The sequence below is a fragment of the Otolemur garnettii genome, unplaced genomic scaffold (assembly GCF_000181295.1).
Source record: "Otolemur garnettii isolate 467f Iridium unplaced genomic scaffold, OtoGar3 scaffold00030, whole genome shotgun sequence".
Lineage (NCBI taxonomy): Eukaryota > Metazoa > Chordata > Mammalia > Primates > Galagidae > Otolemur > Otolemur garnettii.
The window spans coordinates 11,200,566-11,216,556 of NW_003852425.1; the positions used below are offsets into that span (position 1 = coordinate 11,200,566).

Genomic DNA, 15,991 nt, shown 5'->3' on the forward strand with positions numbered 1-15,991 from the left:
CTGAGTGTATGCACTACAACTGAGTGTATGCACTACAACATACAACTCAACTACAACTGAGTGTATGCACTACAACTGAGTGTATGCACTACAACTGAGTGTATGCACAACATACAACTCAATTACAACTGAGTGTATGTACAACAACTGAGTGTATGCACTACTGGGTATATGCACTACAACTGAGTGTATGTACAACAAGATGTAGTTCCACGGAACCTGCAGCCTCCTGAGGGAGACCCACACGCAATTCTATGTGAATTTTAGGAGAAGAAATACCTGCTGAGTGGCTTGCTGTTACTTCATGACAGGTGATACACTAGAAAACACAGTCAACAAGATGTAGTTCCACAGAACCTGCAGCCTCCCAAGGGAGACCCACATGCAAACAGGCAACTAGAACACTGTAAAACTGCTAATTCATGTTTAAAATCTCATCTGTGGTCATGTTTCTTCTGAACAAAGAGCGTCACTTGGATGTCGTGCCGACTTTCAGCCATGGCACGCTGAGGCCTCTTCTACTGCCGCTCTGCTGAGAAATTTCTGAGAAGTGTTGTCCAGGAACAGTTGTCATCACCTTCTCACTGCTCACTGTCATCTGTTTCCATCCATAGCACGCCACCAATGCTCTTGTCAGGGTCAACCATGATCTCTGTGCCATCAAATGCATCGGCCACTTTCCTGTTCCCAGTTGTTCCCTTTCTTGGCAGCCACATCTTTACGGTCACTGCTCCCTCCTGCACGAGAATACTTTTCTCTTGTCTCCCATGTCAGTACGCTGCTGGCTCTTCTGCTATCTCTGTCTCCCCATACACCTCTCTGTGGTTCCCTTCCCATGATCTGTGTAGAGTTACGTGAAGGAAGTGGTAATTATTAGTTCTTATTTTTTGTGGTGGTGAGTTTTTACCTTTCCCATCCCATCCCTCTCCTCCTCTCATTAGAATCTAAGATCCATGGGTTTCTCCTTCCGTGTTACGTTACCAGAACCTGCCATAGTGGCTGGACATACAAGTTGCTAGACAAATAGGCATCGGATGCTAGATGAAAGGATGGACGGGTGGTGCTTCTCATCTGAGTTCTCTTCAACCAGAAAAGCCCTACTTCTATTGTTTTAGTTTTGGTCTGTAAAAGCATCATGTAGCTAAAAGCATCCATTGGATGCCATTGCTTCTTAATAATTTTATGTGATGATAGAGGGAAATTAATAAATAAGAATGGTGGTACTTTAAATTTAATACATGTTTCCTGTAGCCAGGGAGTTCTGATGGCAGCTGAGAGCTCTGGGGTTCTGAAGAGTCAGATGGAACTCAAGCATCTGCTGTGTGGTTAGCCTTTGCATCCTTCAGAGCCCAACCCTGAAATCTCTGATTTATGTAGTGCTTCTCTTCTGAAACCCAAAAATATTATCTTCAGATTTTTGAATCTATAGATTTACTGATCTCATTAATGCAGAATAAGATTTTGCTGATAGTAAATTTGTCTTAGGAAACAGGTCAAATCCATAAATTCTACCTGATGGAAACTGCAATTTTAGGAAGATATTTTTCCATCAAGTATTCACTCAGTGATTACCACTGCTCCAGCCTTTATGTAAAAAAATAAAAACTGAAGTCAAGAAGGTCATTAGGCACAAAAGAAAATATATTTTTTAGCTCAGAGTTTTTCCTATTATATTTTTCAGCTTAATTTCCAGAGTTTAATTTGGAAACACCCGGATGTGTTCTATAAATATATCGCACTTACCACTCCCAGGCTACATTAATTATTTTTTTGTTGTTGTTAAATCATAGTTGTGTACATGAATGCATTTATGGTATACAGTGTGCTGGTTTTATATACAATTTGAAATATTTTCATAAAACTAGTTAACAAAGCCTTACCCACACTGTCTTAATTATTGCGTTTAGGCATTTATACTCTACACTTAGTAGATTTGAAATGTACCCTTGTAAAATGCACCATAGGTGTGGTCCCACCAATTACCCTTCCTCCACCCATCCTCCCCTCTCCTCACCCCTCCCCCTCCTCTTTCCCCTTCATCTTGGGCTGTAGTTGGGTTATAGCATTCATATGGAAGTATGTTTGCTTATATATTGGTTTCATAGTAGGGCAGAGTACATTGGATACTTTTTCTTCCATTCCTGAGATACTTTACTGAGAAGAATATGTTCCAGCTCCATCCATGTAAACATAAAAGATGTAAAGTCTCCATCTTTTTTTAAGGCTGCATAATATTCTGTGGTGTACATATGCCACAATTTATTAATCCATTCATGGGTTGATGGGCACTTAGGCTTCTTCCATGACTTAGCAACTATGAATTGGGCTGCAATAAATATTCTGGTACAGATATCTTTGTTATAAAGTGATTTTTGGTCCTCTGGATATATGCCTAATAGGGGAATTGCAGGATCAAATGCCAAGTCTATTTTTAGATCCTGAAGTGATCTCCAAAGTTCTTTCCAAAAGGAACATATTAGCTTGCAATCCCACCAGCAGTGCAGAAGGGTTCCCTTTTCTCCACATTCATGCCAATATCTATAGTTTTGGGATTTTGTGATATGGGCTAATCTTAATGGAGTTAGATGACATCTCAGAGTGGTTTTGATTTGCATTTCTCTGATGATTAAGGATGATGAGCATTTTTTCATGTGTCTGTAGGCCATATGCCTGTCTTCTTCAGAGAAGGTTCTATTCGAATCTCTTACCCACGCTAAGATGGGATCACTTGTTCTTTTCTTGTTAATATGTTTGAGTTCTCTGTGGATTCTGGTTATCAAACCTTTACAGCAAACCCACAGCCAATATTATATTGAATGGAATAAAATTAAAAACATTTCCACTCAGATCAGGAACCAGGCAAGGTTGCCCTGCAGATTCTCCACTGCTTTTTAACATTGTAATGGAAATCTTAGCCATTGCAATCAGGCAAGAGAAGGCAATCAAGGGTATCCATATCGGGTCAGAGAAGATCAAACTTTCACTCTTCACAGAAGATGTGATTGTATACCTGGAAAACCCCAGGAACTCAACTACAAAACTCTTAGAAGTGATCAAGGAATACAGCAGTGTCTCCGGATACAAAATCAATACTGACAAATCCGTAGCCTTTATATATACCAATAACAGTCAGGCTGAAAAAATAGTCAAGGACTCTGTTCCTTTTACAGTACTGCCAAAGAAGATGAAATATTTGGTTGTTTACCTAACAAAGAATGTGAAATATCTCCATAAAGAGAACTATGAAACTCTGAGAAAAGAAATTACTGAAGATGTTAACAATGGAAAAACATACCATGCTCATGGCTAAGAAGAATCAACATTGTTAAAATGTCCATACTGCCCAAAGTAATATATAATTTGAATGCAATCCCTATTAAAAGCACCACTGTCATACTTTAAAGACCTGGAAAAAATAATACTTCATTTTATATGGAAATAGAAAATAACTTGATTAGCCAAGACATTACTCAGAAATAAAAACAAATCAGGAGGAATCAGCCTACCAGACTTTATACTATAAATGTATAGTGATCAAAACACCATGGTACTGGCACAAAAACAGAGAGGTAGATGTATGGAAGAGAATAGAGAACCAAGAGATGAACCCAGCTACCTATCGTCATTTGATCTTTGATAAGCCAATTAAAAACATTCAGTGGGAAAAGACTCCCTATTTAACAAATGGTGCTGGGTGAACTGGCTGGTGACTTGTAGAAGACTGAAAGTGGACCCACACCTTTCACCATTAACAAAAATTGACTCTCACTGGATAAAATATTTAAACTTAAGACATGAAACTATAAAAATACTAGAAGAGAATGCAAGGAAAACACTTGAAGAAATTTCCCTGGGTGAATATTTTATGAGGAGAACCCCCCAGGCAATTGAAGCAACACCAAAAATGCATTACTGGGACCTGATCAAACTAAAAAGCTTCTCCACAGCCAAGAACACAGTACATAAAGCAAGCAGACAGCCCTCAGAATGGGAGAAGATATTTGCAGGGTGGGTCTCTGACATTAATTATGTTATTAGAGCCTAGGTTTTTTCAAATAGTTGATCTTTTGCTAAGCCACTTAGAGCACTGCAGATAACTCCCCCAAGTGGCTTTTTCCCTCTAGAATCCCACATATCTCTGTTTTGGTTCTCATCTACACCACAGGTGCAAATGTGTAGATCTGAGCATGGGTCACGCCCACGGCCAGCATTTTCAGCACCAGAATGGCCCATGCAAGGCTGTGTCCCTACAGCTTGCACTTGATTTGAAACCTTCTCAACAGAGGATCACTTGGCAATACAGGGAATGAAAAAGTTACTAATTTTTCCAACAGTCTGGTTGTTGGACTTCCTGTCATACTAATGTCTAATTAGAGGCTTCTGGTTAGTAAGCCCAATTCCCACTTCACGCTGCAGGCGTCTCTGTGATCCGTCCTCCCAGGTTCTTTGCTCCTTTCTCAGTGTGTTAATTTGAGTGAGTGGAAGCCGTGCTGGTGTTAACAGCCAACTCATATTTCATGGAAAAGAGGCAGTAGAAGCCAGGCCCGTCGTGATACTGATGGAGCACAGCACTTCCAGTGGCTGCAGATTCCAAAGTGGACGCCTGCATCTGACCAAGGGACTGAACGGATGCACCTCCCCTGTGGGGGCCGTCGCATCGTTGCAGCCTCAGTGTCTTTGTCTATGCTTTGGGGCTTTAGATGAGTTATTTGGGGTTATTCTGGAGGACTTTTTGGCCATCCACACAGCCTTAAAGACCTCAGGCTAGCAAGTGCAAGGTTCATGCATGAAGCATGGTGCATTATGGGTGTTCTGTCACCAGCTACCCCCTACGTTTAGCACGTGACTTTGAGGCTTCAGGAGATATTCACCTTCTCTTAAAATTGCACTAAACACCAATCATGTGTGTCCTCTCCTTCTGCATATGGGTGATTGACCCCTTGAGGAAGTAGTAGGCCCACTGAGAGAATCTGGGGGAATCTCTCCTTCCCATTAGCTGTTGGGAAGTTGGGTGGCAGCCTCCTTTGGCTACACCCAACAAGAGAGCTAAGACTAGATGATGACAAAGAAAAAACAGTCTATTCTTACCACATTCAAAGAATATACCTTTTGTTTCAGACAGTGGTGAATACTTGAGAAAAGATGAGCTAATAAGGAGCAACAGCTTCTTTGTCCAGAAGCCCTGTCTCAGTTTAACGTGGGGACATCACAAGAAGTGCCTGGTACTCGCTGCCTTTAAATAGCCTAGTTCAGAGCTTGCCTTCGGAGTCCCCACACGAGCACCACCTGCACCCTCTAGCAGCTATTCACACTGTGGTTTTAGACCAGCAGGTCTCACCTGAGTTACACTTTGGAATCTCCTGGGAGCTTTTCAAACTATGATGCCTGGCTCCTTCTCCATCAAAACTGGTAAAATGGGTCTGGGTATGGCCTAGGCATTGGGATTTTTAAAAGCTCTCCAGATGATCTAATGAGCAGTCGGGTTAACAACTACTGTATTCTTGTCTGTATTAATGGTTGCAGATGGTCTAATTCATCCCACATCAGTAAATGTGTGTCGCATATTTGTTATATATGAGTCACCGTGGGGTTCGTGGCAGAGACTTTGGTTTGACTGAGACAGGAAGCAGGAAGGACGGAGATGTGAGGTTGCTTATAGAGGAGAAAAAGGAACAGGATGTTAAGGCTGGACGCTTCGCCCTCCCCACTGAAGAAAAAGAGGTGACAGATTTTAAAAGTGGCACCAGATTCCTGGTTCCCTGCTTTAACCACAGGGAAACCTCCGCAGAATGTGGCATGTCACCCAAACAGGGACATGAGAAGCCCTGCTGTGGGAAATAAAATGACACAAATCTAAGCAGGCCTGCAGATAACTGGCACGTGTCGTCAGCCACGCAGGATCCTGGGAAAATCAATGTATCGTCTGCTCTTTTATTCTTTTCTTAGTGTCCTATTTAAAATACTTCAAACTGCACTTAGATGACTCATCTCACTTACATGTAAATTTGGGATGTCATGAAAATTCACATTACCCTTATTCTATCCTTTTTAATACGTGCCCTTGTTAGAGCCTGTGGGCACCGGGTGAAAGAGCAGTGGGGTTCCTTTGAATGGTCATTGTCCACAGTGACTTTTGCCAGGCCTGGTGAGGACGGGGTTCCGTGGACATCCAACACAGTGTCCTGGGGAGCCGAGAAGCTCCAGGAGCAGCAGGCCCAGGAGGAGCGTTGCCCCGGAGACAAGACTGGGCCTCTGGGTCGCCAGGAGTCAGCCTGTGGGGCTGTTAGCAGTGAGTGACATTGCCCCAGGAGTCGGGAAGAGTGACAGCCCAGCGTGGGGGCCCGAGCCCTGCCTGAGGAGGCAGGGCTGAGCGTGCTGATCCCTGGCCCGTCACAGACACACACCATGAGCACCGTCCCTTCCCACCTGCAGCCAGGGGTTCCATTTATCTGCCCCCTCCTTCCTCAGAGCAGAGCTGTTGGAAACAACTTGCTTTGGGTGTCCACTCGAGTTTTGGGGGCTGGGGGAGGAATGTGGCATCGCTTAGGAAGTGAAGGCTGACGTGTGGCTGTGTTCTACCTCCCGAGCTGTGCTCTTGGCTTCTGTGTGGACATGTATTTAATGCGTGTGGTACGGGGTTGACACCTCGTCCTTCAGAAATCCTTCAGAAATTAAATGTCACTTCTGTTGGGAAACACATGTGACCCTTGATGACCAAGTTGGGACCCTCCTGCTGGCTTCCTCTCACTGGACAGACAGAGCTCCTGGACTCATTGTCCTGCCAGCTCTAAGAGGGAAGGCCTGTGTCTGCCCTGTAGGCATTCCGTCTCTGGAACACGGGGACAGTTTTCGATGGTGGGGAGATGGAAGGACGTGATGGCAGGTCAGGCACAGCTGCCCGGGCCCCATGGGAAGGCCCCTCACTGGTCCTGCGGCTTCCTCAGGCTTCCCTCATGCTGGGAGCCTCGCACAGCCCACAGTACCGTACCCTACAGGCCACCGTACAGCACTGTCATTTATAGAGCAACCATGGTGAAAGGTTTGTCTAGGACTTTGAAATGTATATACTTGTAAACTGTCACCATTTGTTTACATTCCATAGAAAATGAGTGTCAGTAAACCTTTTACAAGGCAGTGGCCGTCCAGGCCCTAGTCTGGCCCTTTCTGCCCGGCCCTTGTGACCTCATAGCCAGGGCAGCGAGGTGCAGCCTGGAGAGCTCTGTGTGTTGGGGTCCTGGCTGCAAACCCTGGCTGCCCCTTATTAGCTGTGTGACATTATGTGAAGTACTGATTCTGTCTGAGATGCGGTTCACCCACAATCTGGGGTATTACTGCTTAGCAGCCTGCAAAACAGGGAATGCTCCCTGGATGTTATTCCCTCCTGTCTCACTGAACAGAGATGTGCTTTTACTTTGCCCAAACAAACCGTGCTGAGGAAAAGAGCTTTTCTCCTTCCACGTGAGAGTCTAATACTGTGTGTTCGCAAGTAGGGAGGGGGTGCCGCAGTGTAGGTTGGAGAATTTCTTCTAGTCTGGGGCGGTACCCTCTGTTGCATGGTCCCCACGGCAGCAGACACTAAACCCCACTGTGACAACAGAACCAACTCGAAAAAGAAGTTTAACTGATTTATCCGGATGGCTTCTTTACCTTCTCAGTATTTTCCTCATAAAAGGAAAGTCCTATCAGGAGCTGCTTTGGTTTCCTCTGCAAAATTACCCGAAACTCTAGAGAAGATGTGGGGGGAAGAGGCGCCCGTAATAGCAGATGGAAAAGTCCTGAAGCTGAAGAATCACAGTGAGATGAACTTTGAGGACTGAAGGAGGAGTTAGAGTTGCCGTAATATGGGAACTTCAGAGACCGCCAGCACGTCAGCTAGCACATCTGGGACAAGGCGAGCTTATCCCCACCCCTCCTGGCACAGTCTTGTTTGGTATTTTCATCCATAAATAGTCACTGAACAATCCTCTAGGTAGTAGTACTTTAGCCAACACCTATTTATTGAGAATGTACCATGTGCTAGGTCTGCTCTGGGTACTGGGGCTCTGATGGTGAACAAAAATACAATTCCTGTCTCACGGAGCTTATCTTCTAATAGGGCAAGAATGTATGGGTGGTACCTGTGGCTCAAAGGAGTGGGGCAGCAGCCCCATATGCCAGAGGCGGTGGGTTCAAACCCAGCGCTGGCCAAAAAAAAAAAAGAATGTATCAGACAGTGGGGTCGGAGGGGAAACAGAGATGGCCAAAATATTCCTATGGCCAAGGATGTTACAGACAGGGCAGAATAATATGGTCCATTTTATTGTTACAGGTATTTTAAACACTGTTCACTTTTTATAGGAAAACTTGCTCCATTACAACGTAAGTGGCTTTAAGTGGTTTATCTTAAGTGTGATTTTAAAATACTCAGATGTCCAATGACTAACCCCCAACAGGAAACCTGTCCTCTCGTATAGCACAGGTCAAAGCGAAAATAAGAATCCCGTCACGATATAGTTAAATGATTTCTTCAGCATTACCTTTTTGAACAGAGGTATCGAGCTAATTCAGGCTGAGGCTTACACTGGTCCAGAACTTTTTTGAGGACAGTGTTGATAAGGTAACGAAGCTGTCTAGATAAATCTGTTAAACTGAGTCTCTGAAGCTCTACAGGTTTCTCTCCTCACCTTTCCTTGGTAGCACATGAAATGAAACTATGGTGCGATTTACCTTAATTAGCATCGCAATTGCCTCACATTTTCAAAATTGCTAATAGATGTTAACTCAAAATAGATTAAAATACCAGACAAATTGCTACCACCCTAAAAAGAGTTACCATAATTTTGAGAATGTAAATTATGGTGATGCAGTCTTTGGAGAGAGCTATAAAACCCAGTCTTTCTTATATTAAGAAATGGTGGCACATGCTTTTCTCCCTTTAATCATAGTAATTTCTCCAAATGATACGACAGCATATTTCTTTAGGAAGATGCATTGCATTTCTCAAATCTCCCGTGTAAGATAGAAGTTGCCATTGGTAGTTTTCAGTGAAAGGAAAAGAAATTGAATATAGAAAACCAGAGATCATAGAGGAAAAAAAAAAAAACCCCTCATCTTTGCATTCCCCTTTATACTGCCCGTGTTTCATGAGTCGGGACGTAGCAAGGGCCTTTCGTTCAGACGTGGAGTTGGCATGACACAATGCACAGATGTGCACGTGGCCGTGACGGTTCAAAAGGATGTGGACCCTGCTGGTGTCTTACGCAGGGTCCTTCTCTGTAGCACCAAAGCACCTATAGAGCAGATAGAAAGGAGAGGTGAACAGAATTTGTACTTCTGAGGAATAAATGAACGTAGCTTTAGTTAAAAATTTTTCACACGAGATCCCTAGGAGACAGTATAAGTAAAAGATGGAACCTCCCTAGCAGGAGCCCATGTACCTCCCTGAATAACTTCTGCCCACTAAAGCTCTAAAATGGAATATCTGCATTTCCCCCACAGCTTTGTTTTCTAGCATTTACCGAGTACAAGTTAGCAAAAAGATTGCTTAGAAGGCACATTATATCCACAGAGGATAAGTGGTGCCATTGTTCATGCAGCCGCACAAACCCAAATCATTGCCTGTTCTTACCCAGACCCTCTGAGGGGCAGAGAAATAACACACCATCATCTATATGCTCAACTACAGGTGTGTTTTATTTTCTGCAACAGAAATAGGTAAATTGAATTTTGGTAAATCAAAGAATATATAAAATACATTAGGGGAGCTGACAAAATAAATTAACTCTACCATGATATTCTTCACTAAAATGAACAATTATCCCCTAATTTATATACTTCATAAATCAATATCTTCATATATCAAGTTTGCTTAAGGTGAATTATATGCTTCTTCCTGGAAAACAGTTATCACATAGAGCTATTTTCTATTTTTAAAAATTGGCCCTGTAAAACAAATTGCCTGTCAGCCCTAGGTACAAAACTTTGCACAAGCCTGTGAGTAGATTAGAAAAGATGTACCATAGGAAATAGTCTGTGTTTTTGCGATGGGTTTAAATGTTTTCTCGGCTCTGTTCTTTCCTCAAGGATTTTTAGTTAGCAGTTTCTTGAATCCCAAGTTATTGAGGCTGGGTTTACTTCTTTTGCAATGCGACATAGATTTTTTGAGGATCCACTCTGACCAAATGACTTTAGCTCTCTCTCAGTGAAGCCTGCATCCTTCCAGCTTTATTAATGGCAAGTTAACCTAATTACAGGATAGAAAATTTACTGACAGTGGATATTTAAAACCTAGATTATGTGTTTAAGGAAAGTTCTGGAATCACCTCCAGAGAGCATTAAAATAGAATATGTTCTTCTTCTTCTTACATTCTAAAAGTTACCTCTTGTCCTCTGTCTATTTTATTTTGACCAATACAACTAGTGTTATCAAGGTTTATTTCTGAGATATCCCAGGTGCGGAACGGAATTGATTAGCTCTATAGAGAATTGGTTGCCCTAAGATACCACAAATTAGCTCTTGAGTTCAATGACCATTTATTGAGTGCTGGCTGCGGTAGTAAGGGCTACCATTTGAAGGCTTTTTCATGTCAGTCACAGCAGAGTGTATTATTACATTTAATCCTTGTAACAATCCTGTGATGATGAGGACTGTTATCCAGTTTTTCCAGATGAGAAGTGAAAGCAAGATTCAAACCTATTTCTGGTTGGCTCCAAGGTCCATGATAGGAACCCCTGTTGCCGTGGTTCCTTTCTTCTTTGTGCACAGCTCGAAGATAACCTTAAAGATAAAAGGGCAAACCCTGGTCTCCAGAGCCTTTCACTAAGGTGGATGAGCCAGGCAAGAGACAAGGTGATTGCCAGGCAGTGTGAGAACACTCCACTCCCACAGGGGTCAGACCACGCAGGGTGCTTGCCGTGGGCCTGCAGGGAAGGACTGCTGACCCAGTATAGTGGGGAAATGAGGTGCTTAGGGAGCCTTTCCCTGAAAGAAGCAGATTCGTAAGCTGAATGAGTTCTTCTGGAAACTGCTGGTCATCTTGATCAGTATGTTAGTTTCTGGCTTTGCCTTATTCCTGGATTTCTGTTGTTTACTTGTAGTTTGTTATTGTTTGAGCATTTACTCTCTAACGGTTCCTGGGCCATCATCGCTCTTGTGGATCTTCCATCAGAGTGGGGGAAGCAGACATTAAACTAAGCAACCACAAAGTAACTTAACAGAGTGATAAGTACTATGAAGGAAGAGTAGGCAGTGTTGGGAGAGTGAATGGTGGGAAGTTTTATGTAACTGGGGGAGGGAGCAGGAGCAGGGGAGGGATCAATGACACTGAGGCTAAGAACTCAAAAATGAATAGGTAGTGGGCATGAGAAGAGGGGTCACAATGGAGAAGTGGGTTGAAAAATAAGGGCAGAGGAACTTGAAAAGCTAGGTAATCTGTAATTGGGCCAAGAGGCTGGATGGTACCAAAAACATGCTAGGGGGGTAGGCAGGGCTGGATGTTGGCTGACTTCTCAGGGTGGTGTGTAAGCTGTCTGAACTCAAATAAGACTTAAAGCACACATTTGAATTGAAAAATAAAAAATTATATATTCTTTAAAATCCTCTTAAGATCCATCAGTTCCCATTCTCAAGTTTAATTTGTGTAATAGGTTTCTTTTTTATTCAGAATTATTTTCTTGCTTTTGAAAAAATGTATAATACATTCTATAGCTTTATCACAAAATGAATTAAGTGCATGGCTTGGTTGAATTTGGAATAGAAGTTGACTTAAATACAATCAAGTCTTAAGCATAGAAATGTTCTGACAGTTATTAAGTATCGTCAACACAACGTTGAAATATCAACTCTCAATGATAAAAAGAGATTGATATATAACATAGTTTGCCAAATCACTCAGAAGACATCTTGTTGTTTCAGAAAAGGGCAGGTAACTGAATTTCACGGTCATCGTATTTCTAAGCAGGCTTTCGAAGCAAACACAGGTTTGAGGTTGTTTTCCGTTTTTCCTGGTGGTCCTGATCTTTCCCGATAATGGACATCAAGAAGAATGCTCAAAAATGTGTATCACAAGTACCTTCTTTCAGGCTAGCTTACGCAGTATAAATGAAATATTAATGTATTTGAAAATGCCCAAGTGTTCAATAAAGATTTTAAATAAAGCTACCTAAAAGTTGTGGTTCTTAGGTTAATCATTTATTTATCTAAAGGATGAAGAAAGCTGTCTACTTCTGTGATATGAACTGCAATCAGCTTAAAAATAATTGACAAATTAATCCCTTCACAGCACAGCAATTGTAAAGGTGTTAGTTTTAATTAGGCCTGTCTGATTGCCTTGTCTAATCAAGAATCAAGGTGGTATCTTTGATGGTTAAGGTCTACTGGGGCCATCCCTGACCTGCCAGCCATGTATGTTTTAATTATTGATTCCTCACATTTCAGCCCTTTTCACAAAGGGACTTGAAGTTTGCAATACCTTAACATTTAAAGGGAAGAAAAATAAACATCTTCCCCAGCACTACTGTCTGGAATCCGGTGCATCTTCTCCTCCATTCTATAATTTTTGTCCTCAAGACGCTGTCACAGTGATGATGCCTTAGCGGGCTATCTTCCTGCTCCCTTACCTCTCGAGCGCTAGCGTTTCAATGGATATTGTGAAGATCTTGCCAAGTCACAGTCATTTATGTTTCTGGAAAACACGTTTCATTTCTTGATATCGTGTCTTTTAAAAAAATCCCTAAGGGCATCAGAGAGGTCAGGCAAGAGGGGGTGTGCACAGAGCACGTCCTCGCTGGCTAAGCAGGGGCCCGGCGGGGCTCGCGGTGTGCGGAGAGCAAGCCTCAGCAAGCCAGGGCACACGGAGGGCAGCGCCTGGTGTGGGTGCCCCTGAGCGTGACGGCGGCTGTTTTCTGTCTGCAGGTCAATGAGGTGACAGTGGAGCAGCTGGTGCAGCAGTACCCGCACATCACCTTCAGCACGGTCCTGCAGGATTGCAAGCGCACCCTGGAGAGAGCCTACCAGATGGGCTGGACCCCCAACATGTCTGCGGCCTCTTCCTAACCCTGCGGCCGAGCTCGGGTCCTCCCGGACCGTTCAGCGGGGTGGAGCATGTTGTAGATTGGAGGTGGGCAGTCTCTTGGAAAGAGCTTTGCTGTGCCCGGCCTGCGTGCGCGCGCGCGCAGTGCGTCTCTGTGTCTTGTTTGCATATTACATACCATAAGTGCAGTTGTCATTTCTTCCCAGGTGAGTTGGCTTTTTCCCTTAAAAATTGTGAAAGCCACGAGCCATCTAGTTTTAAGTTCAAAGGCTTATTTCTCTTTAAAAAAAAAAAAAAAAAAACTTCTTAAAATATAGAGTCAAAAAAATGGTTGTATTATTTTGAGCTTGTACTCGCTGCCACTTAGAGATGTCCAAAAAAGAAGGTCTCCTCTCCCCCGGGATGGAATCGCGCACTTGTGCTGAAGTGATGCTGCTCTGATGAGAATCCAGGAACCAGAACTGTCAAAAGTCCAAGCACAGACGCCGCGCAGGCACCCACACTTTCTCCCAGACCGCACGCGTGCGTGCACCCGAACACCACAGCGGGTTCTCCTAGATGGTTTCCTGACAGAAGGGCCTTCCTCCAGGCCACTGAGGAAGTGTGTCATCCTCCGAAATGCCGCCTAACTCCGTGTGTCCACGGGTAGCCGACTTGCAGTCTGGTGTGTGACTTAGGGACGAGAGAGAATAAGCCTTTTGTAAATTTTTCATATGGAGGCAACAATCTGAGCTCCCCTGGCCAGCTCCCAGGAGTTAATTATTCATTATTCTACAAATGCGTTCTGTTGAGCACTAAATATTTTAGTTGGTTTCACGTTAACATTGCGTTAGCTTTTATTTCATGGATAGTAACTGGTCGGGATATATTTTAATGGTATTTGGAGTTAATCTTAGCATTGAAGCCACCAATGTAATTAATGGTGTGCAGTTATTAAAAAAAAACAAACTACAGATCATTTCATTATTTTGTTAATTTTGGTAATTATGAAAGTGTATGTCTGAAATTTGGGGGGTAGTCACATTAATAGAAAATTAATGAGTGAGATATAAGTAGACAATCTTTCTACGGAAATTTTTTTTTTCTTTTGCATTGCTTTGGTTTTTGAACAGGTTTTTTTGGACATATGCATGGTATCATTTTCTGAATAGTTCTATGCTACCGCAAAGATCTATTACTAGGTAATATATGAGTTAAGAAGGAAAGTTAGAAAAATCTGTTCATTAAGATTCTGTTTACACTTGTCACAAATAAGCATTTCTTTGTTCAATTAAATATTGCCAGTTTTCAGTTAAGGAAATACCTGTCAGTAAATGAATATATGTTTTGATTTAGTGTGTCTTTACAATTAATTCATAATAGGGACTCAGGCTCATATAACCTTTCCTGTGTCTCGATTTATAATCAAGACAGCAAGGAGCCTTTTTAAGCTAAAGAATGATTACCTTTCCCAGTAGAATTAGAAGCAAAGCCCTAACTTGTGAGTTTGCTATTTATTCTTCCTGGAGTGGGCATCAGTGTTTTTTGGTCTTTGAGACATTGAGGTTTGAGTTTCCTTTTTTATAGGTCCCAATATTGCTAAAGTGATACTAGCTGTAAGAAACAAAAGATAGCTTTGCATTTGAATGCCATTCACTTATTTATAATGATGCCTTTTTTTGTAAACACCTGTTTCCTTTGATTATGTCAACGTGTTTCTGATGTGGCATTTTTTTGTTTTTAATCCCAATCAGTTAGGAAAATCTAGTCAGCAAGCACCAAGAATATTTTTCCCATAACTAAATGGGTTTCTAATTTAATTTGAAGGGAATAAAATTTGTGTAAGAAAAAACTTGTTTAACATAAGTAAACTATATTTCTTCTTACACCATGAAATGCATTGTTTTCACACCCATTTCCCCACCACTAAAAAAAAAAAAAAATCTTATCTCACAATATTTTAACTGATTTTTAATCCAAAACTAATTTATAAGACAATATGTATAGTAATAGTAGGTTGAGTGAATAAGCAAAAGTTTAATTTTTATATATGTCATGCTATATTTTAAATAGTTAAAAAGACAAAAGAAGGGAGAGCCATCTGTGATAGAGATGGTACCATTTCAGTTCAAAGTTGTAATAATCCTTGGAGTGTCACAGTTTGGTTGTCAAATGGTTTTGAGTGTATAATTGATTTTGTAAAACCTGCCGCATTGTTCGAATCTGAAGCACAGCACTACGACATGCTTCTAGCTTGGGGGTGGGGGGGCTCGCACTTACTCTTTAAGGTGTTGACTAATCCAGAAAGCCTCATGCAGCATAACCTGGAAAACTGCTTTGGTACATTTGTAGCAACCTGTAGAAATATCCTATCCAGCCTCGAAGCATTAATATCAAAAAACAGCCAGAAAAAAGCATCACCTTGCGTGATCCTGTGATGGCTGTTGAATGTGCTCTCATTAGATGCTTTGAAATGAGGCTTAAAATAATTTTTCTGGGCAATATAGAGTTTCTTTTTTCTGCTTAGAATGTCATAAATACATGTGAACATGTTTAATGCAGGGCTTTTTATCCTCTCCAAAATGTCAACAGTATTTTCAGAATAAAGACTATGAAATATATTGTTGTAGTGGAAAATTCTGGTCCTTTGTCATTAATGTCTTTTTGAGTGGATAAAGAAAATTCACCCAGTTTGTAGTTTCTATATTTCCGTGAATCTTTGACCTTGGAATGGGTTGCAATAAAAGAGAAACAGAACGCTGTCTTTTGTTTTATTTTAGAAGCAATAAATGGTCTCCTCCATGCTGGTTGTGTATGAAGCTTGCTGTGGTCTGTGTCCTTGTGTGTTTGACTACGAACCTATACAGGTGCGGCTAACTCAGATTATAATAAGGGACACTGGGAGACTGGGTTTAGGAGGCTCTAATTTGGATGGCGATTACTAAAGTAAGATTAAAATTTCAAGGGTTTAAACAAGTGAGTTGTTTAAAACCACATTCCCT

At 42.0% G+C, this 15,991-nt stretch overlaps 1 protein-coding gene across 1 annotated transcript in view; it reads left to right on the forward strand.

The window, feature by feature from the left end:
* Positions 1-15,743, forward strand: part of FBXL17 (F-box and leucine rich repeat protein 17) — a 486,505-nt gene extending 470,762 nt beyond the window's left edge. The window contains exon 10 of the mRNA XM_012804603.2: positions 12,893-15,743. Within this exon, the coding sequence (XP_012660057.1) occupies positions 12,893-13,033 (141 nt within the window). The 3' untranslated portion in view covers positions 13,034-15,743. The remainder of the gene's footprint in view (positions 1-12,892) is intronic.
* Positions 15,744-15,991: the final 248 nt, after the last annotated feature.